The 24,654-nt window shown below is 35.1% G+C and overlaps 1 protein-coding gene across 3 annotated transcripts in view; it reads right to left on the bottom strand.

Annotated features, from left to right (window-relative positions):
• The window catches only part of Klhl5 (kelch like family member 5), a 69,608-nt gene that overhangs the window by 15,540 nt on the left and 29,414 nt on the right, over positions 1 to 24,654 (bottom strand). For all 3 annotated transcript variants that reach the window (XM_003471623.5, XM_023565847.2, XM_063240617.1), the window contains 5 exons: positions 22,122 to 22,258; positions 21,401 to 21,597; positions 16,633 to 16,845; positions 7,982 to 8,168; positions 1,380 to 1,604 (listed from right to left, as the gene is read on the bottom strand). In XM_003471623.5, coding sequence (XP_003471671.3) covers positions 1,380 to 1,604; positions 7,982 to 8,168; positions 16,633 to 16,845; positions 21,401 to 21,597; positions 22,122 to 22,258 — 959 coding nt within the window. The remainder of the gene's footprint in view (positions 1 to 1,379; positions 1,605 to 7,981; positions 8,169 to 16,632; positions 16,846 to 21,400; positions 21,598 to 22,121; positions 22,259 to 24,654) is intronic.

Here is a 24,654-nt window from a genome sequence, read left to right as displayed (position 1 = left end):
ACCACAATTTTTTTATTTTTTTTGTTCCAGGGATTGAACTCATGACCCTGTGCCTGCCAGGCATGCACTTATGCCGCTGAGGTAAATCACTGGCCCGTAAACCATAATTTTTAGGTTGTATTCATCCTTAAGATACGAGCTAAAATCAACTATACTTTCCCTGTTATTCATCCACCTTTTATGATGATTTTCCAAATTCCTAACTGCAACAATCTAAACTTTTTCCTGTGATAAATTGATAATACAGCCAAAAACTGTTCCTTCTCTGAATTTGTTATCTCTTTGCATTGTGACTCTGTAGCTTTTTTCGTGAAGAACTGGTATCTGCTTTTCTGCCTACTGAACTTGAGTTTGCCCGTGTGACTAGTCTGGGTCAGTGAGACATTAGCAAACATGAGGTGAGTAGAGGCTGAAAAGCGTGTGCCTTGGGACTTGTCTTCCCTCACTGTCTTTGGAAACCTGTGTGCTAGCATGTGAAGGAAGACTGGGCTAGACTACTGAGTGTGCAGAGGCATAGAATTCTGTCGCCCAGGCCAACAGCCTGCTTGGCTCTGAGACCTGTGGATGAGGCCATTCTAGATCACCCAGCAACCAGCCGCCCCATCACAGATTCCTCAGAACCTAACAGAGATCATCACCTAAGGCAGTTATGACCAAAGAACTGCCTGGCTGACCCACAGACTCATGAACCAAATGGTTGTGCTTTAAGCTTCTGCATTTTGGATTTATGTTATGCAGTAAAAGCTGGGTCATACTCATACATTTCAAATCTCATCTAATTTTATAGCTAGCTCCTTCATGCTCATCCATCAATATGTTCTTTTTTTCACTGAGAAAAGAGAGGTCCTTAAATTCTCTTCCGTGCATCTTAGAATGCACTATCATCAGTTCTTTGAGGGTGAAGATAGTCTCTCTCTCATCTGTGCAACCCACAGAACAAAAAGGCACACTGTACATGTCAACCAATGTCTGCGCAAGGAATTAATGGCTGAAAGAATAAAAGGTCTCTATTACATTTCGGTGCTAACTCAAAGTTTTTATTTCTGCTTAAAAATCAGGATTTTAGTCATTTTTGCATTTTTGCAGTGGGTAAGGTAATGATTTTTAAATAAGTATCTGAGATAACACCAATCACCAGCACAGAATGTAAAAAAGTCGCTTGTCAGACTACCATGGTACTCTGAAACCACTAGATATTCATAGTTATGTATATGCTTGTTTTCTCTGCTTCTGCTTCTTAGATAACAGGAATATAAGAAGGATGCTTGGTGACTGAGCTGCTGACTCACTTGCCACTTCAGTCTTTTCTGCACAGAGCAGAAGCTGCTGTGGGAATGTAACATAGGATGCTGTGAGTGAATGTGCACAGTTAGACTTACCAAGGCCATGTCTATGTGTGGACATAGGCGGCATCACACTCCAAGTTTTTGTTTTGGGATTGTAACACTCTACAGTATTCAAAGTCTTCAGTCCATCTCTCCCTCCAACCACATACAGTTTGTCATCTAACACTGCAACTCCGAATTGAAGCCTCCTCCCATTCATAGTTGCTACAGGAGTCCACATATTTGTACGGAGATCATACTTTTCAATGCTTGTTGCTCCTTAATTGTAATATACAGAAATTATATAAATAAAAATTCTACCATGATAACAATTTTATGAAACTGTACATAATAAAAAGTATAATTTTATTAGCATTGACAATAATGTTTTTGCTGTGCCCTGTAAAACCCCTATATGATCTTGCCCCTGCCACATGTTACCTCATTGCCTACCATTCTCTAGGACATACACCAGGTCCCACTAGTAAACAGTTGAGTGGGTAAGGATTATTTGTCTGGAGGAAGCTGAGATGCAATAGTCTGAATTGGGAGGAAAGGCAGGAGAGTTTAGTGTCAGGGAAGCCACCTTAAAAGTTTATGGCAGGTGGCTCTGCCTCAAATGTCACTGAGACAACGAAGTAAGAGGAAGACTAAAAAATAGTAATAGATTTAGTTACATGAGGCTGTTATGGCTTGGTGTTGATGTCCCCTCAAAGTCTCATGTGGTCACAGATGGAGCATTTCAGAAATGGCTGTATTATAGTGTGTGACACTGGGATTAAGTGTGTGGTTACTAAATTAGTGCACTGATGGGTGTGGCATAGTTCTGGTGTGGATAATGGGAAGGTCCACTCTGGGTGTGAGTGCTGCCTGCAAGCAGGCATGTGGCCTGAACCCCACTTGCTACTTTGCAGCTTTCCTGCCCTCCGCCTGCCATGGGCTATTTCTCCTCACGATGGCTTTGTACCATGCATCCTTGCCTTGGAGCCAGTTGACTGCAGGCTAAAACCTTTACAAACCGTGAGCTGAAATAAATCTTTCTTCCTTTAACTTTGGATGTTGGGTATTTTATCTCAGCAGAAAAAAAGACAAGGTCACTGCTGACTTTAGGAAGAGATCCTCATTTGAGTGGCTGACACATGCTTAGGAGGTGAGAAAATGGAGATGCTCAGCATAGATGGTTCTTCTAAGAAGTTACGCTACAGTGGAAGAGACAGGAATCACTAGGCGGGTTGAGGGAGTTTTGCTTTTAAAATTGGAAAACCCGAGATGGCCCAGGCTTAAGAGGAATGAAGCTGAAAACACAGTATAAAGTTCTGAAGAAGCAGGAAAGGACGGCATGTGAAGTGCCGGCAGAGGGGCTGACTTTTGGGGGAAGAGGGGAAGAGTCCCCATCTACAGCAAGGAGCAAGGGCAAAAGTCACCTTCTCTGGCAACTATGAATCAAGGAAGTTTAGGGAGTTTCTGGCTGATGATATCTGCATTAAAAAAAACTTAGTGATTCCTGAATTTTGGGGGGGGGGTGGTCCAATGTTTATCTAGTTTTCCAATAGGAAATGGTTATTTAATGTATACTTATTTATTTAGTATTGAGTAATTGGTAAAGTAAATTTCCATATTATATCTTAATTAGGCACTTTTTATTCTCTTTAAAAACTGAGAGTAGTAGTGGTGTTTAAAAAAACACCATCTCTAAAAAGTCCAGCCCATAATTACAAAGGTTTCACTTAGAATCCTCCAGTCTTCTAAGGTTCTAATATAAACGTAACTAGTGCTAGCTTTACAATTATGAACACAATGAACATTCATTCTAAAGTATTTTTTTTTTTTTTGTCTTTTTCCTTTTTATCGGTACCAGGGATCGAACTCACGACTGCCTGCTTGCAAGGCAGGCGCTTATGCCGCTGAGCTAAATCCCCAGCCCCTCTAAAGTATTTGTTACATTCATTAGGTAGTATTGCCAAACTGTTTAGGATTATATTAAGTCTCTTTTTATCTGTGTATTCTTCACAGCACCAAACAAATTCCTTCTATAAAGGAGGTATGTTAAATGTTTTAAATTTGAATAATCTTTATTTATAAAACTTTGGTTACAATGAAATTTTATTCATAAACTTAGATAACTGTATATCAGAATATAGTTAACTCATTAGTCCAAATGTAGTCTTTAAAAATCTCTATCAAATTAATCAAATCAAATAAAAACTTCCATCAAATAAAAAGCTAATCGTCTCTCTCACTAGTGAGTTTAAGAAGTATTTTTCTTTTGGATCTTAAGTTTTTTTTTGTATCTAGCTCACTGAGTACTGTCACAGTGCTGTGAAGTGGAAACTGAAACTGTTGCTAATTCTAAACATAATATGCAAAACATTAAATATTAAAACATAGCCACAAAGTTGTATCATTAAAAACCCCAAACAGCTAATAATTGTAAAGTTCTAGATAAAAAGCACACAATGCTCTTAATTTATTTATAGGGAAGCACTAACCTTTAAAAAACAAACACAAATGTCTTCTAAAATACTTTCTTTGTGGCTATTCCAAACCATTATCAGCTTATTTTTTAGATCCTATACTAAGAGACCAAGAGTGAGCAAGTTGACAACTATCATTCAAGTAATGCAAACTGTTCACTATAAAGAAACTAGGAAGAGTGAGATAAATTAAGACCAAGGGTAGATAGCTTGAATAGATTGGGTATTTGAACATTAAGAAAGACTTGTGCATGAAGCTGGCCAAGCAGCAAGGGCCAGATTACAAAACGTTTTAAAAGCTAGGATGAAGAATTTATACCTTGCATGTAAAGAAATAACGACTGTTTGTGTTTTTGAGCAGTAGTGACATGGTAGCTCAAGAGTTAATGGAGAGTATGGTCTCCCAAATTAAAAAGCCCGTTTGACTCTTGATCCCATTACTAATAAACTGTGTGACACTGGCAACGTTACTTAACACAACTCCATTTCCCCCCCTAAATGCATTTTATTTCAAGAAGAAAAAGAAAGAAGAAGGGGAGGAGGAAGAAGAGGAGGGGGGGACAGTTGGAGAAGGAGGAAAACTATAACAAAATTTCAAAACACATCTATCAGGGGCAACAACAGTACATACATTGTACATTATCATACCCAAATCATTCACCTAGAGCACAAGCCAGCTGACTTCAATTATCTGAACAATACCAGCACAAATCTTTCTCTCCAGTGAACTTAGAGAAATCAATAGTTACTATCATAGCTATTTTTATAGACATATACATATGCTGTTTCAGCTTCTCACACTGGGACAATATGAGGTTTACACAGGTGTGTCTTACTTATTTCACTAATGAGCACATTTTTTTTGTTTTTTTTTGGTATGCAGGATTAAAATCACGACCTCATGCTTGCCAGGCAGGCACCTATGCCACTGCACTAAATCCCCAGCCCGAATGAGTATGTTCTCAAGTTGCATCCATTTATTTATAAAAGTCTCCAATTTATCCTTCTTTATGGGTAAGTAGTGCTCCACTGTATAAAAACATCACATCACTTTTATTCATTTCTCAGTTGATGAGGTACCCTCAATTATAAAAAAAGGCACATCTAATATTCAGCTCACAAAGAGTCTACAAGAGCTGGCACATATTAACAAGACAATGAATGCTACTTATCCTAAACTAACATGATCAAGATAGGTACAGTGATAGCATATTATCACTAGAATTAGAAAACTAGCAGTGTAAATTAAAGAATCGGGTATAAGACCCATATGAAGGATGACTTGTAACTTATTTGAGATCTGAAAAGAGGATGAGAACCCTTTCCTTTGGGTACTTAATATCTGAGTTCCTTCTTGTGCTTGAGGACTTTGTCACTATATAGGAGCCTTGACAGGAAGTGGGAACCCATCTCCCAAAAGGCTGAAAGGACAGACACTTGTCCTCCTAGATCCTGGAAATTTAGTGCCTAGCACTGATCTAATGTTTGTACCTATAATTCAGAAGGTAAAATAGGAGTTATGAAAAGGGCAGTAGATACAGTCCCTGCCCTTTTGGAAGCAGCCTTCCAGCCTTCCAACTTAGTTTAGTTTTTTTTTTTTTTTTTTTTGAGACAGAGTCTTACTATGTAGTTCAGGTTGATCCTGAACTCATGGTGATCCTCCAGCCTACTATTACAGGTATGTGTGACACTACACTCAACTTTCCAATTTCTTATCTGCTTAGATGAACTAGAGTTGATGTCCATGAAAGAAAACTGAATTATGAGTCTACATTTTCAAATTTGGGTGACAGAGAATATTTGGATACACTAAGTCTGAGGTGAGGTGGAGACTGAGCTGACTCAAAGTGACAGTATAATATATAGACCATTTCCTAGCACACAGTAAATACTGAATATTTGCCAATTATTTAGACCATGTAAAATCTTAGAATATTTGAATATTTGTACAATAACTCTAATCAACTATCAGACATAATCAGAGGGTGAGAAATTTTAACCCATCAAACTTTGTGCTGAAAGTTGAATGTAAAAGAAACATATATACAAGTTGGAATTATGAGAATAAATCAAATCTACAGACAGATTCTATGGTCTTTGCTTTCATGAACCTAAAAGTTTAGTAACAGTGTAACACTTTCAATTAGAGCTCATGGTTTTATATTCTTTAAAGATACCACATGAGAGAGAAACCTTTAAATGCGATTAATGATGCACTGAAAGCCTCACTCACACAAGTAATTAAAGATGGCAAAGGAAACCTTCACGTATTTGACAAATATTTATCAACATTGACTATGTGCAAAGCATTTTTCCAGGCTCTTGGGTTTATTAGAGTACAAAGCAAACTGCTTGCTTTTCTGGATCTTACTTAGAAGAGGTAGACAGATCAAAAAACAAATGTATCAGGAGCTAGAAAGAAACATAACTCAGAGGAGGAGATAAAAAGTAGTAGGAAAAAGAGGTGGCCAGAGAGTGGTTACATTAGTCAGCTGGTAGGTGTGTGAAAGATCTGAGCGGGCAGTTCCGTCATTGAGGCAGATAGAGCACGACAGTCAAAAACAAAAACAAAACCCCCACCTGATTGGTAGCCTAGACGTGGGTTATGTTTGCCATATTAGAAGAAAAAGAAGGCCAGTGAGGTTAGAACAGAGGGAGCAAAGGAAGAAGTAGAACGAGCAGAAGTCGGAGAGGCGTGTCAGCGGCGGCAACGATTCGTGTTAGGAATACAAAGTGGGAAGCAGCGCGCACCGAGAAGTAATTCACAGCAAGTGCCTGGGGTAACTCCTGGCAGCCAGCAGAAAACCATGTGTGCTCTTCACTGCTATTATTTTTATCATTAGTAATAAACGGTGTCCAAGCATAGTCAAGAAAAAAGAAAACAGTGAAAAAACTCCCACATGCTTTAAGCCAGATTTTCCATGTTTATGCTTCACTTTGTTTTCTATGCATTTATGTGCTTTTTCCTGAACTGTTTAAGAGCAAGCTGCAGAAACAACATAGACCCTATACTTCCAAATACATACTTCAGTCTGTCTTCCTCAGAATAATATAACCACGCTACAATGATCAAATCTAAAATCAATATTTTATAATGCTAATTATCTAATCTATAGACAGATTTGGATCTATTCATTTGTCTCAATTATAATCTTTATAGCAAAAGAAAATCCAAGATGATGCATTACAATAGCTGACATCTCTCTTTATTCTCCTGTGACCTGGAAATGTGTCTGAATTTTTTTCTTTAGTTTTGTATTTCACAACACTGACATTTTTTGTGCCACAGACAGACTAGTTATTTTGCAGAGTACTTCTCAACTTAAGACTTCTTTTTATTCCCATGTTAAATTCAGGTTATGCACTTTGGGCACACACACCACAGTAGTGCTGCTGAGTTCTTTACACTGCATCCCATCAGAGGAACATGCTGCCGCTCAGTCATATGGCTGGCAATGTAACCTGTGATAATTAGGTTGAACAGATGTGTGCTACTGCTGCTCTCCATTGTAAAGACACTATTTTACTCTTTGTAACTAACGTAAGCATGAAATACTTTAAATATCCTGTTCACAAAGTCATGGCTAGTCTCAGCCTGCATTGGTGATTTCTGACTGAATCATTTGAAATGTTTAGGACCAGAAGTGTTTGGAATATTTACACAGACTTCACTGTTTACGCATCCTTCATCCAAAACCTGAAACTGTGAAATGCTCCAACATCTGAAACCTTTTAAACTTTACATCTGCTCCAAAACGTTCTAATTTGGGAGCATTCTGGATTTCAGATTTTCAGGTCAAGGATATTCAACTTGCATTCTGATGGTTGCCAAATGTTAAATTTTTCTATCTGCATCTTTTTTTCTACATTTAGTAATAGCATTCTACAGTATAGAAGAGCTTATTTGTATTAACGTGAACTAATGAAAATTTATTGATAAAGTAAGTTATAATCTTTTCCCATCATTATTTACCTTAATCCCTAAACCACCCTTGAGCAGACAGTGACCCCTACAAGCTGAGGCCTGTTTCCAAGATTCCTTGAGCACCTCCTATTCTGAGGTCACCTAGCACTTTTCTTTTCCTGGTATTGCAACAGGCTCTCTAAAGTTCTTTGGTAGTCTATATCCCTTATTAAATTTCCTTTTTTCCTTGTTCCTTCAGATAAAAGATCATTCATTACCTTTTGTTGAATCCATCCCTCCGACTGCAAATAATGTACCAACAGTTGACTTTCTAGGTTTTGTTCGAGGACTCTGTAACATGGGTCGTCTCTCTGGTAATAAATGATACTTCATTGCTTCCATAATGAGTTTCTGACACTCTATGTCATCCCTAAAAAGTGCATTGTTTTCCATATCTGCCAGGAACTAGAAAAGAGTAGTAAGCGTGCACACTGAGTGGCCAAGAAAATAGAATAAGTGATGCAGTTTTTAAATGAAAATTCCTCATATTTTTAAAAAACTCAAGTGTGAATATTTTAAATATACAACTTACAAGATTTGCATTTTAACTGTCAATGAAAAACAAAAACCAAAGGATATTAATGGCACTCACTAAGATCTTAATAGTGCTTATCCTGTGAGAAGCAGGAATGTTATTTTCAAAGTAGTGTTTTTATTACTTTTCCATAATTTCTAGATGTTACAAATCACTTTATTTTTATAATTAGACATAATTTTAATTAAATAATAAGTAGGAGTTGACTAAACAGATTGCACTTACCTGACTTCTCTAAAACACCACCATCAAAAATAAAATACCAATTTCTCAAGGGGCAAAGAACTCCATATGGTGATTATTCTAAGAAATATTAAAATCCCTACATTTCACCAAATACTATTTAATTTTATACAAATGCACGATATGGTTACATAAACTTCTTTTACTCTTGCTTTATTGTCTGTTTTGCTGCATCTTAGCATTTTTAGTTAACAAAATCTCATAAAAATATCTCCAAGTCTTCCTGAAAAGGTATAATTTGATTTATTCTTTTTCATAAGTGAGTATTTCATAATGTATAGATATATATTAGTATTTTTTTGCCATTTCATTATGGAAATTAGATCTTTTCCGGTCTGTATTACATATACTCATACACATACTTGCACAAATTCATACATGTATACACACTCATTTTGTGTATTTGTTTTTTGCTAATAAAACAAAGTCTTCTACAGAAGTCTTTACATAACAATTTTACTTTTATGGGATAGATTCCTTGGAATTGAGCTGCCTGCAGGTAGATCAAAGAGTGTATATAAAGATATAAAAACTTCTGCTTGCTTTCTAGACGAGTTGTGATACTTCACTTTTTCATCCTTTTTTTTTTGTATTGGGGATCAAACTCATGACCTTGTGCTTGCAAGGCAGGCGCTGTGCCACTGAGCTATATCCCCAACCCTTGATCAGTATGTTAAAAGTACAACACTGTCACTAAGAAATATAAACATAAATATATACATACACATACAACACAGGTAAGTATACTACTCTCTGGTAGTTCATCAAAAAGAACAGCTTGTACTTTCACTGTGACCATCTTTTTCATGCCTAACTTGAAATGTGAACAACTATTTTGACGATTACAATATGCAATATATTAACTAGTGTTAATTTCCTTTTTTAAAAAAAGAATAAGTACATTAATTCTTTTTATTTTTATCAATTATGCCACATTTTTTCCCTCAGTCTGAATTTTTCTAATATGTGGGCATACGCTTTTCGTATTTTTGCTATTCATAGTTTTTAAATTCCACTTGTCACCCTCTTTTTTTCTATTAAATTGCTTATCTTTGGGACATTCAAGAGTTCTTTGTAACATACACATCCTAATCTTTTCATATTCAACTGTAATTTTCCTAGGTTTTTCATTTGTCTATTGAGGTTGCTTCATAATACTTTCATTTTTAGGCCATCAGGTAATGTGTCTTTTTGTGTTTCTGAATTGCCAGCTCTGTTAGTCTTTTTTTGCTCCTGTTTGGATGTAATCTCCTGGATTATCTGGCATGGTTTCAGAGCTTTATTTCTTTCATTCAGGCCATTGATCCATTGAAAATTAGGGTTGTTTTGAAATTCATTTTTTTGGTCTTTTTGAGGCAGGGTCTCATTCACACAGTTCAGGCTGCCCTTGAACTCACTTTGTATGTGTGCTGGGCCTTGAACTCACTTTGTAAACTGAGGCTGGCTCAACTCGCAGCAATCCTTCTCATTCAGCCTTCCGAGTGCTGAGATTACAGGCATGTGCCACCATGCCCAGCCTGAAATTAATTCTTAAACAGAATGTGACAGAAAGAGCCTTGTTTTTCTCCAGATGGCCAGTTCTGTACCAACACTCTTTATTAAATAATCTTTTCCATTTTCCAATGAACTGAACCTTGGCCACATATCACATTCTCATAAATATACATGAAGATATGTAAGATCTGCTTTTTTGATTCTTCTGTTCTATTTATCTGTTTCTATTCTAACACTGTTTCATTAGTGTCCTTATAGCATTTTCTGGTATGGTGATATGTGTTTCCTGTTACTGTAAATTTTCATTGCTTTCTTGGCTATTTGGAGGCCTTTATTTTCCATATAAATTTAATGCATATTTATCCAATTCTCTTTCATCATTCTGATTCTCTTGGCATTCTAAAATAAACCACTTAAATTTCCTTATTATTTTTGGGAGAATTTACATTTTATTACAGTCCTTCTGTTTAAGATGACTTTCCAAGTTGGGCATGATGGCACACACTTGTAATCCCAGCACTCAGGAAGCTGAGGCAACAGGATCACTGTGAGTTCAGCCTGAACTGCATAGCAAGACCTTGTCTCAAAAAAAAAAAAAAAAAAAAAAAACCTTTCCACATATTTTCTATTTTTTTTTTTGTTAATGAGAATGGATTTTTAAATTCTCATTCTGTACATGTCTTGCTGGAACAGAGAAAATCTTCTGGTTATCTTATATTTCTATTTTAACTTACTATGTTACTGTGACTAACTAAGCTTTAGTAGTTAAGCATACAGTCTTAACTGTCATCAGATATGGACAGTTTCACATAATAATTAGGGTTATAAGGAGTTCTCCATTTCTGGTTTGAGTTTATATATGGTATTACTGTTCACTATTTAGGATAATAATTTAATACTTTGGTAGTACTGAGTAACTCATCTATTTAGGTTCTATTTTACTTAAGGATTTTAAATTAAGAAAAGTTGCTAAATTTTTGGCAAAAGATGTATCTTTTATAGTTTATTGACATGGCCACATAGCTTTTTTCTTTTAAATTACTGATATAATGATTATCTTAGATTTCCTAATAATTACTCTTGTTTGCCTAGAAAAAGACTTTTCTGGTCAAAGTGTATTACCTTTTTGATACACTGCTGGGTTGTATTTGATAATGTATTTCTTTATGATTTTATTAGGTATATTTTAAATAACATAATCCATTTCAAGTAAACAGTATCTGTCTCAAACATTAATCTTTCTCTGTAGATGTGCCTTTTCTGAATATATTATGTAAACAAAATAACATATGGCCTCTTGTGCCTTGCTAAAATATGTGGTCTCTTGTGTCTTGCTTTTTCACTTTTTATGTTTTTTAAAAACTGTAAAATTGTTTTTTTGAAGTGCTAGGGATTGCACTCAGGGCCTCAAACATGCCAGACAAGCTCTCTACCACTGAGCTACACCCCCAGGTGTTTTTCTTTTGAAACACAGTCTTGCTAAATTGCTCAAGAAGTCTGAGTAGCTAGGATTATGGGAATGATTTACCACAACTGGTGTAAATTATATTTTATTAGTGCATAGTGGTTATATAGATTAATAGGTTTCATTTTGGCAGACCTATTTATACATATAACATACTTGAATCATTTTCAACACCTGGAACTCTTCTTGCCTTTCCTACCCTTTCTACCTTGCTCTCTACTTCTCAAACTAACACAAAAACAAAACACCCCAAAACTTAAGTAAGACACACATCTTGTGACATTGTTGGAGTGTAAATTGGTCTACATAATCCTGTATTTCTCTCCAGGCCTACAGAACATAATCATATTTGCCATACAAACCATTAGTGAATATGCACTGTTGGCTCCTTTAGTCTGAATATCTGTATGATTTCTGTTATACTTACTTTAGTCCTTTCCACATAATATGAAAAAATATAGAAGTCTTAAGAGATTTTGCAGAAACTACAATTTGAAATAAAATGCATTTCTTAGCATGTAGACAGTTTTTTTAAATTTCTTAATAAATAGAACTTAGGCAAATATTTAGGTAAAGAGATAAGAACAGAAAAAACACAAAACTATTAATTCGAGAAAAAGATTTATCAAAAAAGTAAGATTAAATAGAAGCTACAAGCTATCATTCAGAAAATTATTCAGAATGTACTGAGAAAGAACTATAAAATATAGATTCTAATATACTAATCTGTAAAATATATTCTAATATACTTTTGCAATTTCGCAAATTACAAATTTTCTAATATACCATTGCATTTTTGGTGGATGGAATTTTGGAAGGAATTTTTAAATTCCTTCTCTACCACAGAAGAATAGCAAACTATTAAAAGCATTTAGAATAGAAACATTTTCTAAGTTTTTATTTTCACTCCCATACTTGTTTGTCATATGACTATTTCTCTAAAATTGTCCATGCAAGCATAAATAGAATGTGAATGAGTTATGAGCTCTACAGACTTTTAAAAAAATATTCTGGTGTCCAAAACTTGTAAACTAAAAGACTGTTACCAGTGAATACTGATTTATTCTGTGCTTCTGACTTTTAGTAAAAAAATAATAATGAGAACTGAGAATGGCACAGTAAATACCAACATACTTGCAATTCAGGCTGTCGTTGGACACACAAACATTTTATGTGTTAAGATTTTTAAACTGGGCATGGTGGTATATGCCTGTTATCCCAGCACTCAGCAGGCTGTGGCAGGAAGGTCGTTGCAAGTTCAAGACCACCTTGGGTTACAAAGTGAGCTCAAGGACAGCCTGAACCACATAGCAACATCCTATCTCAAAAAGTCAAAAAACCCAAAAGTCTTAAAATAATATATATTTAACTTTCTCTTGTAGTATCTGATAATGTTAACATTTCATCCTTCTTAGACTAAGAATAAACTTTGAATAGTGCTCCAGGCAAAAGTAAAATAAAATTACCATAAACACTTGTGTTCTCAATTATTTCAGTTATTAAAAAAAACTCCTTAAATGATCATTTGGTAGAGGACTACAATGAAATATATTATTTTCTACACTATTTTAAAGACCTACTGTTGGAAACACTATGAAAAGGTACCACACACAAGTTAAATCTTTTCAAGCTAGGCTAAATAGATTTTTCACACCAACAGAGCAGCGAAAACTCTGTTAGCTGATATAAAATAAACTACCTCACAAAAATAAATTATCCAGGTTACCAGAACCAAAGTCAGTTTAAAAAATGTTAGTCATTATTTTACAGGCATTAGACAATTTTAACAACAGTCATATTTTCCTACCTTTTAAGATGTAACAGAACACAATCCAACATTTTTTTGATGATTTTAGTAGCTTTTTAGTTGATATTACTTGTTAACTAATTATGCAACCATGTCCTTCATTTTTATTAAGAATCAAAACAAAACACTGCCAGTTATCTTTAAGTGCCACAATATTACAGCACAATTCATCACTGTGGTAAAGAAAATCACTGCTCAGAGGGGAAGTAGCTGTTTAAATACTAGGCTATGTGGCCAATTCAATGTACATTCACCTTTTCCATCACCACTACTCTTTGTGGACAATGGTTCTCAAAGTTGAGGGTGCATTAAAGCCACTGCAGATTCATTACATCATAAGTGACTAGGTACAACATCACAGTTCTAGATTCAGTAGTTTTGGGTAGAGGCCCCAAAATCTGCATTTCAAATAAGCTTGCAAGTGTTGCTCATCTCATACTTTGAGAACCACTGGGCTAATGGAATGAACTTTTCCTCCTTATCCTACTATCCTACTAATGTTTTCTATAGCATCTGATGATTCTAACACTTACTCCTTCTTGAACTTGAAATCAACGTGCGCAAACAGCCACTAAACATTAAAATACCCTAGGGATTCGACCTTAGCATTCTTGGATTCTCATTGTTCAGTGTCATTCTCTTGCTTTTGGCTTCAACAGCTTAAATAACAGTGCTTCAATTTTTTCCTTAGACTTTAACATTAAAGGTGCCAAAAGCACAATTTTTTCTTTTCCATGTCCCAACTCATCGCTGGATCCTTTGTTTCAGATGACAACACTACTCTAGCTGTACGAATCAGAATCATTCTGGGCCCAGCTTAGAATTTGTATTCTCCACCATTCAGTCAGCCATTAAGCTGTGCCCCTTTGATCTTCTAGGCAGTTCTTGAACCTGGTAATTTCTTTCTGGCTTCACCACAGAGGCCCACTTTACATGGATGAACTCCCAACAGCCTTCCCAATGGGTCTAGTTTTGATCCTTCTGGTCTTTTCTCCACAATACAGTCATTTTTACAAAATAAAATTATAGTTATAGCATTCCCGTGTTATAAAATCCATCAGTCTTCTTATCGCTTTTAGTGAAACTCAACCTCCTTGGCATACCTAGAATTTCTTCATGATTTGGTTCATTTCTTTCTTCAAATGTACCTCTGGACATCATTCCTTTTATTCTACATGCTAGCCATGCAAATTACCTTCAAATTCCAGAATATGATATATTTACTCATGACTCATGACTCAATAACAAGGTGCAGTTTGCTTAATATCATGTTCCTTCATTGTGACTAAACCATGGCAGGTCAGGTGGAACTTCTGAAAGTTCTCCCTCCTTCTTGGTCATCAGCTTTTTTGGGGGAAGGATACTCCTACACTTTTACTTCATCTATCGTACCCTTCATATTGTAACCACACTTAGTTTTTAATCTATCTTTTCCTTCACCTGAGGTCCCTCCTCATTCAGCAATTCAGACATAGTACTAGTCAAGAAACAGAATGGTCTAGAAGAAAAGACACAGAACTGCACTTGTGTTCAAGTTCCATCTTGCCTCTCTTTACTTCTATGATTTCTATTTCAAGTAGCAAAGAAGAACAGTGTAGAAGGACAGGAATTTTTTTGTAACCACATAGTGACTCTGAACATACAGTTTTACTTTCTTTGCTCTGTTACTTCATTTATACCAAAGGTGTTGGACTAAATGATCTCCAAAGTGCCTTTCAACTGTAAGAATTTAAGGATATGACTGTCATCAGTACTCTCGATAACAGGAATTTTAAAGGTCTCCAAGAGGCAAATATAGTATCATAAATACTTGAAACTGCAGAACTGAAGTAAATTAACAGGTTACTTAACTGTATAGATTCTGTTCTACATCTAATAGGATTTTTTTGCATTTCATTTTCCTTTCATATGAAAAACAGTAAGAAGAAAATTCTCCTATGTTGCAGTAAAGCCATAACCCTTTTGGATTTCAAAAGAAATATTGTATTATTTTTCTTGAATGTCCATATTCTTGAATGTCCATCAGTTCATATAGTTTCAGTATGTATTCATACAATACTCTAAAGATGGAGTTGTTAGAACACATCAGTATTCAATTTTTTTGTTTCTATAAGATACAGTGCAAACTAAATTTTGCTCACAATACCAGGAAATAATATATTGTCCTCAAGATTAATACAAATAAAGTAATATTTATAGCATTTAAAAAAAAAGAGTCTGGCCTTGAACAGGACAAATCATGCTGTCTGTGTTTTTGAGGCCTTTTTATTCAAGGCCTTTCAATAGATAGCAAAGAATATGGGAAAATCTTTGTATATTCCAGTGAAAATTGACTGCCTCAAATATATCAACTAGGTATCACTTCATTTTTAAATAATCATATTATTTATAGCACATTTCATTTCACAGAGTATATTTCTGACCCTCATAATGATCCCATGTGACAGTCAGAAAGGATATTATCTCTATTTGACAGATGAAGAAACTGAAGTGTGTGACTATGGCTAGTCACAGTGTTTTAACATGTCAGAGCTGGAATTATTAAAATATTGGTTAATTTATATATCACCAGAATCCAGTGCTTAGTGTGGCAAACAAGCTGATCTAAATTTTCTCATTCCCAGAAACCACTGTTCCTTTTATTACCAAGTTCTTCCAATTGGAAGGATAGATTTGTAGCTGAGTCAGATGAAGTTATTAGTCCAAAATCAGAAATGTGGGCTAGGGATATAGCTCAGGGGCACAGCGCCTGCCTGGCAAGCATGAAGTCCTGAGTCCATTCCTGGTACCCACAAATAAATAAACAAACAAGTAAAAAAACAAAAAATGAAGGTCTACACCATCCCCATTCCCTTTAAAAAAAAAAAAGAATCAGAAATATAACTGATGCAGTTTAGGTAGCCAGCTACTTTGAAGTGAAAATACAGGCAGAATTCTCTCATATTCTCCCTTTTTCTCGCTTGTGCTCTCTCTCTCTCTCTCTCTCTCTCTCTCTATATATATATATATATATATATATATATATATATATACACACACACACATATATAGATATATAGATAGATAGATAGATAGATAGATAGATAGATTTTTGTTTTGAGACAGAGTCTCACTATGCAGTTTATGGTGGCTTTGAGCTCACTTTGTAGTCCAGGCTGGTCTTGAAATTTCAACGATTCTCCTGCCTCAGCCTTCTGAGTACTGGGATTACAGGTGTGTACCATCATACCCAGCCTCCACCTATATATTTTATACAGATATGTGTAAAAGTTACTTTGATACAGTAAGGAAAAAAAACCTCTACAAACAAGTACCTATTACTTACTTGTGGTGCAAGAAGAGGTAGCCTAATATAAGCTAAAAGTTTACTAAGATCTTTTCGTCTCTGCTCCAAATCATGACGGACCCAAGTGAGAAGTGCATTCAATATTGTCTCCTCATTAGGAATGTTCATGTCATCACTGGCCAGAAGCTTTGCAATTTCGCTGGCTGGTAGTAATACAAACTCCTGGTTTCGAATTACTTCCATGAAATGTTCCTAGAGGGAAAAAAGTAACAATGAATAGTACTGTACCTTTTAGTCATTATAGTTTACTTAACAGGAACCTTTTTTGCACTAAATAACCCGCAGAAAATTTATATTTTATACCTTACAATGTATTACCACCTAGCAGAAAAGAAATAGCAGAAAGAAGCCTTTAAACTACAATCACGTTGCTAAACTTAAGTAAAATCAAAGTCTTATATTATTCACATTTTTAAGTATTGATATTTAAGTATTGTTTTGCCCAAGTCAGAGAACAGTTCTATCAAGTTTTTTGAAAGAAGATAGAAAAAAAAGAATTAGATACTGAGAGTCATAATGTTCTAACAACAGAAGTTAATTTGGATCTGTGGTTGCTGAAGAATTCAGACAACAGTGAAGCCAAATAACCTGGGTGAGTTTCAAGGCATTTTGCTTATCCAGAAAGCACTTCCAAACTGGTCAGACTTCCCAAGGATATTTTAGATATGGTTTTCTCATACCTTGCCTGGGAGGCTGATTTGACCTCAAGGTCATTCTAAAAATAATTTGGCCATTAAAATTATTTTAATGTTATTTATAAGATCACCAGAATTTTAGCTCTGGTCTGAAAATTTTCGTATCTTCTAATCAGACTTATATACAAAGTTATTTCAGCTCCACAGTGGGGAAAATAATAAGCAAAAGTATTAACTTACAATGCACAAGGATCAGGACCTTAGGTCGAGGATGACTCAGTCCTAGCTGCATACTACAAGCAAGCCCTCTGTAATTTGAAATGGGAGCTAGAAATGCCTTCAGGTGTGAGATGACCATAATAGGTTCTCACGCTAAATAATCTGGAGAAAAGGAAGTTGTATCCTCTGATTTGAAGGTCACAAATCTGGATGAATAGTTAATTTATATTTTTAAGTAAAAATGCACATGCTAGCCATAGTTCTTTAATGTTTTTCTTATACTTCCTAATGTACTATTCCTGTTTCAGCATGTAGAGTTTTAGTAAAACAGCTAAGACTGTTTAAATTAGAGCTAGAGATAAGATCTGTCAATAACTATCTTCTGTATTAAAATGAGAATCATACTTTGTTTAGCCTGTGTAACTCCAGTGAAGTACTGATCTAAACTATCTATTCGGTTGACATTCATTTCAGCAGAAATTGTTAAAAGGGAAATTCACGAATAATTAAATTCAATCGTTCTAACTCATGATGATTTGATACCCAAATGAATCTATTTTAAATGACTGATTTTTATTTTCAGAAATATATTTTAATAAAAATATCAATGCTGGAATGGCTTCAAGCAAATTATACTCAGTTGTACACTGGCATTAAAAATAACTTGGTAGTATATAACAAGAGATATAAAAATGTCAAAACTCTCAATCCAGTTATTCCACTTGTGGTTTAACCTTTAGTAAATACTTCATAAGTAGAAAACAAAGGTGAATACCTAACAATGCTTCTTTGATTATTATTTATAACAGTATAATCTAGGAAATAGCTTAAATCTCTAACCAAAGAAGGCTGCAACTCAATGGATTGTTAAAGACAATATAAATCTTAAGGACAAAGATAACATAGCTATATAAAAATATTTATTATAGAGCCTGCCTGGCAAGAGCAAGGTCCTGAGTTCTATTAGGAATCAGTACCAAAAAAAAAAAAAAAAAAAAAAAAAAAAAAAATTACAGAATGCTATGTAAGATTGTGAAAGTTAAAACATACATTTCTAGTTGTGTAAAGGTATGGCATAGATATAATCAACATATTTATACAGTACTAGTGTAACTGCTGCTGCACTTTCAAATGGCATTAACTGTATTTCATCAGTAAGAAAATTATTATAAACATTCACTTGATGAATGTATCTATTTCCCACAAATTAGAAAATATTACTGAATTCTAGTTTATATACACAGTTTTTTTTTTGGTACTGGAACTGGAAATCAAGCTCAGGACCTTGTACTTGTCAGGCATGTGCTTGTGCTGCTGAGCTATATCACTTGCCCAATACAAAGTTTTTTTGAAAGTACAATATTGATTTGGTTTTGAAGCAGTTATTTTAGCAGAATTCAAAATTATGTTTTCTAAACTGAGAGATAAATTTCTGAATTTTTAAATGTTTATAGTTGTGCCATAGATCCATAATGATATTATGTAAGTGTAATGAAAGAACGATTCTTACGCTACTTTTTAAGAGGTTATATGACTTGCTCCAGGCATGTTCAGTGGCAGTGAAAAACAGACCCAAAGTTTCCTGACTCTAGAATCCTGAGAAGGGACTCTATTCTTTCCTCCTTTCTGTCCTGTATCAGACATGCTCAGTACAAGCATCATTTACTGATGGAATTCAGTGGCAGAGCATAATTCTTACCCCATATTTTAAATCCATTTTATGATACAATATCATGCTACTGAACACTTGTTAACTTTATGTCCTTTCCCCCTTTGAAATAGTTTTAAGCAAATTAAATTACTGAGGGATTTATTTAAATTGAAGATTGAATTTTGTTATACATTTTTATTCAGTTCCCATAGCAACAATTCAAATCAGACAATTTGCCTCTAAATTACTTATTGTTATTAGAATTCCATTTTGTCTATTGAAACTAAGTTACATTAAATAATGACCTTGAGGAGAAAAATCTAGCACAACTAATTGGCTATGAAAATAGCTTTAAAAACATCTAGCTAATTTAAATTTAATTTGTGTCTAAGCCTTAAAGCAGCAATCATGCCTCTACTGTAAACAACAGGAGTGACCTAAATGCATACAAATGTTTTCACACAAATAAAACTCCAACATAGGAAAGGCATATTTCTTAAATTATGAACTTATTAGAAAGAAAAAAATCCAGCTCTATTTTATGCATTTATTTTCATCTTATTCCAAAAGATACTTGAAACTGCAAGTGTATATCAAAATAAGAACTCTATAAAGGAGGATAAAGATGGGGAGGGTTTCAAAGGATATTTAAAAAATATTAGCCTACCCTCTTCCTGAGTCTGTATATTATCATCCTGCTGCACAAGCTCTTATTTTTTCACTTGAAGCTCTGTGAAGCGATCCCCACAGGGATAGAACACAAACCATAAAGGTGTAGTTTTCTATGCAGGCTTCTGTTTCTTTATATAAATCCCTACTGTGTTGAATATAGTAAATTTATGTGATGATAATTACAATCATATGAGGATATCTAGTAACTGGATGTGATTGCTAATCACTATTTTGATCTTAACCTTGGTCAATATTTAGTCCTCATACCAAGCTTGTGAAGTAAATAGAAAGAATTTTCCCAGTAGTGTGGAAGTATGTACCTATTCTTAAAACTTTCCCAACCCTCCACCCCTATCTCAATCCTCTCTCTGACACAAGGTCTTTTTATATAGTCCAGGCTGCCTTGAACTCATGATATAACCCAGGCTGGTCTGAAGCTTGTAGTGATTGTTCTCTCTCAGCCATTTGGGTGCTGCGATAATAGGAGTGCACCATTGCACTTGGCCAAATCTCTCTGGTTTAACCAAAGATTCCTTTGCTGTACAAGGTGTCCCAGGCCTGCACCCCCAGCTCTTAGGAGGCTGAGGAAGAAGGATTATTGGGAGTTCAAGGCCAGTCTGAATTACATAGGAAGACCCTGTCTCAAAAAGAAAAGGAAAAAAGATTCCCTAAAGCATTGTCATCTTCGTGGATAAACCAACTCAATGGGACAGTGAAAGCATGGAGGATAGAACAGAACAGACAAAAATGGTATTTCTTAAATCTTGGTAAAATTAATAATATACATAAATGCATACATGCAAGTGAATGTTCATATTCTTCTTTTCCTTAGAAGCTATATTGCCTTACCTAGAGCATTTAAAGCATCAGTATTGAAATCATTACCCTACAGGAATGTGCCAGATGGTCATTTCTTAAAAATCTATGTACCCTTTCTTTTCCATATCCTTCTATTGTTAAGACCATGATGTCCTAACAATGTGACCTCACATACCTTTACTTTCTTGTTATTCTAGATGAATCTGAGTCCCATTATAGCCCAAGCTACTGAATCAGTGGCTTCTCTACTGATTTATTTTGAGCACAGTTTGGTGTTATTAATAATAACATTGTTCTACATGGTTGCAAACACTTTTTGCATATAATCAGTCATCCTTAATAAATGTCTTCCATCCAACCTCTTATCATTTGTTTTAGCACTGTACCAATACAATACGACCACTATCCCTAATTTCCATCAGTGAATCTGAACAATTCTGAAATTAATCTATGTGTTGTAAAGTAAACTGTTTGGGGATGTCCTCCTTTAAAAAGCAGCAGATCTGAAAATCTTGACGGCACCAGTCCCAGACTACTTCTCTGCTTCTTAGTGACCATAGTAACAGGACTTCACACATACAGCCTGGAGAAATATCGCTTAGTGTTTTCGTCTAACTCACACTACACTATAGCCTGAACCTCAAAACTTGTAATAAGCCACACAACAATAGCAACTTTAGATAAGTCAGAATCAAACAACAACAAGGAAGCAAGTGAAAAGGACATGACTTCTTGCTTTTCAAATACATACCATAGTATAATTGTGAGCCACTTTGTGCAAATCTGTACAGCCTTGGGCATCAGCAAAAGAACGGATTCCAAGACAGTTGGATGGGTGAAGCTGTTTCATTAAAAACTTACAGCATGCCTCCACAACCTGTGAAAGCTGAAGGAGGCAGGCTGTAGATAACAGGCACTCAATATTATCTTCTTTTAATTCAAGGCGGCCTTAATGATAAAAAGAAATTCCATTAACTTATGGAACTACATGAACCTTATTTCATACAATACCTGATGTTAACAGTAACATTTCTAAATAAGAGCTCATTAAATGCACTGCAGACCAAGAAAGTTTAAGACATTTCAAAATGAAGAAAAGTATTAAGTATGGGAAAAAATTATTAGCTCTTTATGACTGGTATTAAAATAAAAAACTTATTTTCAGAATTTTTAAATGATGTATTAGTTAGAAACTTGTGTCTGCTATATATAGCTCCATTTTAAATGCAAAATTCTAATTGTATAACATAATTCATCTAGTTATTATACTAATATTTTAAACTACCATTCAAAAGCTTCATTATGAGAATTACTTTAAATGTTTTAGTATGGAGTTTTTAATCTATTTAGATATCACCAGGGGTGGTGATAAAAATAGCAGATTAACAGTTTTATTAAAAGCAAAAATTTGAAATCTAATAGCATAATGTAAATACAAGAGGTTTTAATTTACATGTTCAGCCTTACATTACCTGTATATGCATACTGAATCAAGGACCATAATGAGTTTGGCTCTACACCTTCCAGTTTTATTTCTTCTTGTCTTGCTTCTCTGACATCATTAGTAAACATGGCAGCAAAATAATCTGAGACAGAGGAGAGCACCAATCTGACAATGTGAGAGGGTGAAAAAAATCAATAACCACATTCAAGTTGATGTTCATTAATAAATGCTTTATCACCTTCTTTTTTAAAATTGATTACCCATGGAAAGTACATGGTACTGAGAAATGCATTTTAAGTTTGACAAATTGCTTTATGCTCTGCTTCCTTTCTTTGAATAATAAATTACCATTACCGAAAATTTTCTGCTGAGGTAAATGATTTACCTGCTCAATTCTCAAATACTGTTGTACAACATTCAGCAAACAAGGCACAAGCCCACAGTATTAAAATTGACTACATAAAAAAAGGAAAAAGGTAAAGGTCACTTGTATTTATAATTTTGGAAAATAATCTTAGCTATTCTTTTAAAAGTTTAATTGTAATGAATAGATATATTTGTAAATGGTTTATCAAGGTATTGTTAATTTTTGGCATTTTATCATAATATACTATGTACTTTATTGTAAAACCATAACATTTATGTTATAATACTACATAGCTATAATATTGTTATGATATAGTATATTAGCTGTCTCTGCAGGATTTTTGACAATTGAATATAAGTAAATTATAAACATATATATAATTTTTGAAGCATGAAGCTTTTTTTTCACTTAATCATAGTCTTGAAGATATTTCTATGTTGGCACACTTATATGAGTTTACTTTATTCAGTTTTAAAAGTAAAAAGTGTGATACAAATAATAAATGAAGCTCCTTTTGTGTTGCTTTCTAATTCCATTCTGCTTCCTCCTTAAAAGTGTCACTGCTGAGTCATAAAGTTTGCCAAATTGTTCTCCAAAGCACTGTACCAGTTTAGATACCCACCAGCATTGTGTAAGATTTTTTTTCAAATATTTACTGGTCACTCAGTTTCCTTCTTCAGAGAATTTTTTATCCATTAATTTATTCAATGCACAAATACAAATGTGTGCCTAATAAGTACTAGGCTAACTGCTCTAGATTCTCAAGACAGCTCAGTGTACAAGACATGCAAACCCTTCCTACATTTTAAGAGAAAGGGAGAGAAACAATCAACAAAGGTAATGTCATAGTGTATTAAAAGATGGTAAAAGGTCCAGGGTGAAAACAAGTGGCAACAGGCGGGGAGTGTAAGAATGGACCCCCTGCATGGTGGGTGATACGCGAACCAAGACTTGGAGGAGGAAAGGGTGTAATCACACAGGAATCTGGGCAGAAGCAGCAGCCACCGCACAGGCCTGAGGCAGAAGCAGCGCGGCTGGCAGGTAGAGGGCTATGCAGGTCTGTGTGGCACACAGGAAGGGAGCACGGAGCACAGCAGGACAGAACATTCAAGACGGAGTGGCAGCCGGTCACGAGGTGCACCTTAGCTTTCACGGGAGCAGGACTGAAGTTCCATGTTCAGGGTGCTCAGGCTGTTGTGTGGAAAGGATGGAAGTAGGAGGGCCAGTGAGGAGGCTCCTTTCAGTGTGATCGAAGGAAGGCAGTGATGACGTACACAAGCATGGCAAGGCAGACACAGCACTACATTTAGTTTTGGAAATACAGCAATACCTCGGTTCACAAATGCTTGTCTTCAAATAATTCAGTTCCCAAACAAAGGTGTTCAGCAAAATTTTGCTTCTGTGCAGATTTTCACAATCTGCACTGGGTGACAAACATGACTACAACCCTCTTCCCCATACAAACACTAATGTATCCATCTTCCCCAAAACCATAAAATGAATTAAGTTTGTAAACCAAGGTACCACTATAGTAGTGACTTTGATGGCCTCTGTGAAATTCAGGTTAAATATCTTTTCTAATAAACTCCTACTCATAATATTAATATTCTGTCACAAGCATATAGTAGTATCTCATTAAATGTGTGCTAATTGATAACTCTATGTATGACCAAGCTCAATGATTTGTTTCCAATGATTTGCTTCCACTTTGGAGGGTTTTAACAAACCTTTGGGGTAAAGTGTTAATTAGCTTTAAAGGGCATAAAAACCCTTTGGAATTACAGTGGTGATTAACAGTGAATAAATGAATGAGTACACAATCATCAGAAGAACATGTATGACTCCTTGCTAGACAATTCTTTCATTCTTCTCACTTTAAGAATACTACATCATTTTTCTTAGAGGCTTTCCATAATTCTTACTAAACAGTTGGAATACATGAGACTATTTAAAAATTGTTAAGTGGCTGGATGTGCTGGTGCAAGTCTGTAATTCCAGCACTCTAGGAGGCTGAGGCAGGAGGATTCCAAGTTTGAAGGGACTCTTGGCAATTTAGGGACTTAGAAGCTGTCTCAAAATAAAAAATACAAAATAAATGGGTTGGGGACATAGTTCAGTATGAGGGTCCTATGTTCACTCCTCAGTACCACAAAAAACAAAAGCAAAGCAAAACAAAACTGTTAAGGTTCCAAGG

The sequence above is a fragment of the Cavia porcellus genome, unplaced genomic scaffold (genome assembly GCF_034190915.1).
Source record: "Cavia porcellus strain 051 isolate PalLab524CR breed Dunkin Hartley unplaced genomic scaffold, mCavPor4.1 scaffold_30, whole genome shotgun sequence".
In the NCBI taxonomy this organism is placed as follows: domain Eukaryota; kingdom Metazoa; phylum Chordata; class Mammalia; order Rodentia; family Caviidae; genus Cavia; species Cavia porcellus.
This window is presented reverse-complemented; position numbering and strand designations above follow the sequence as displayed.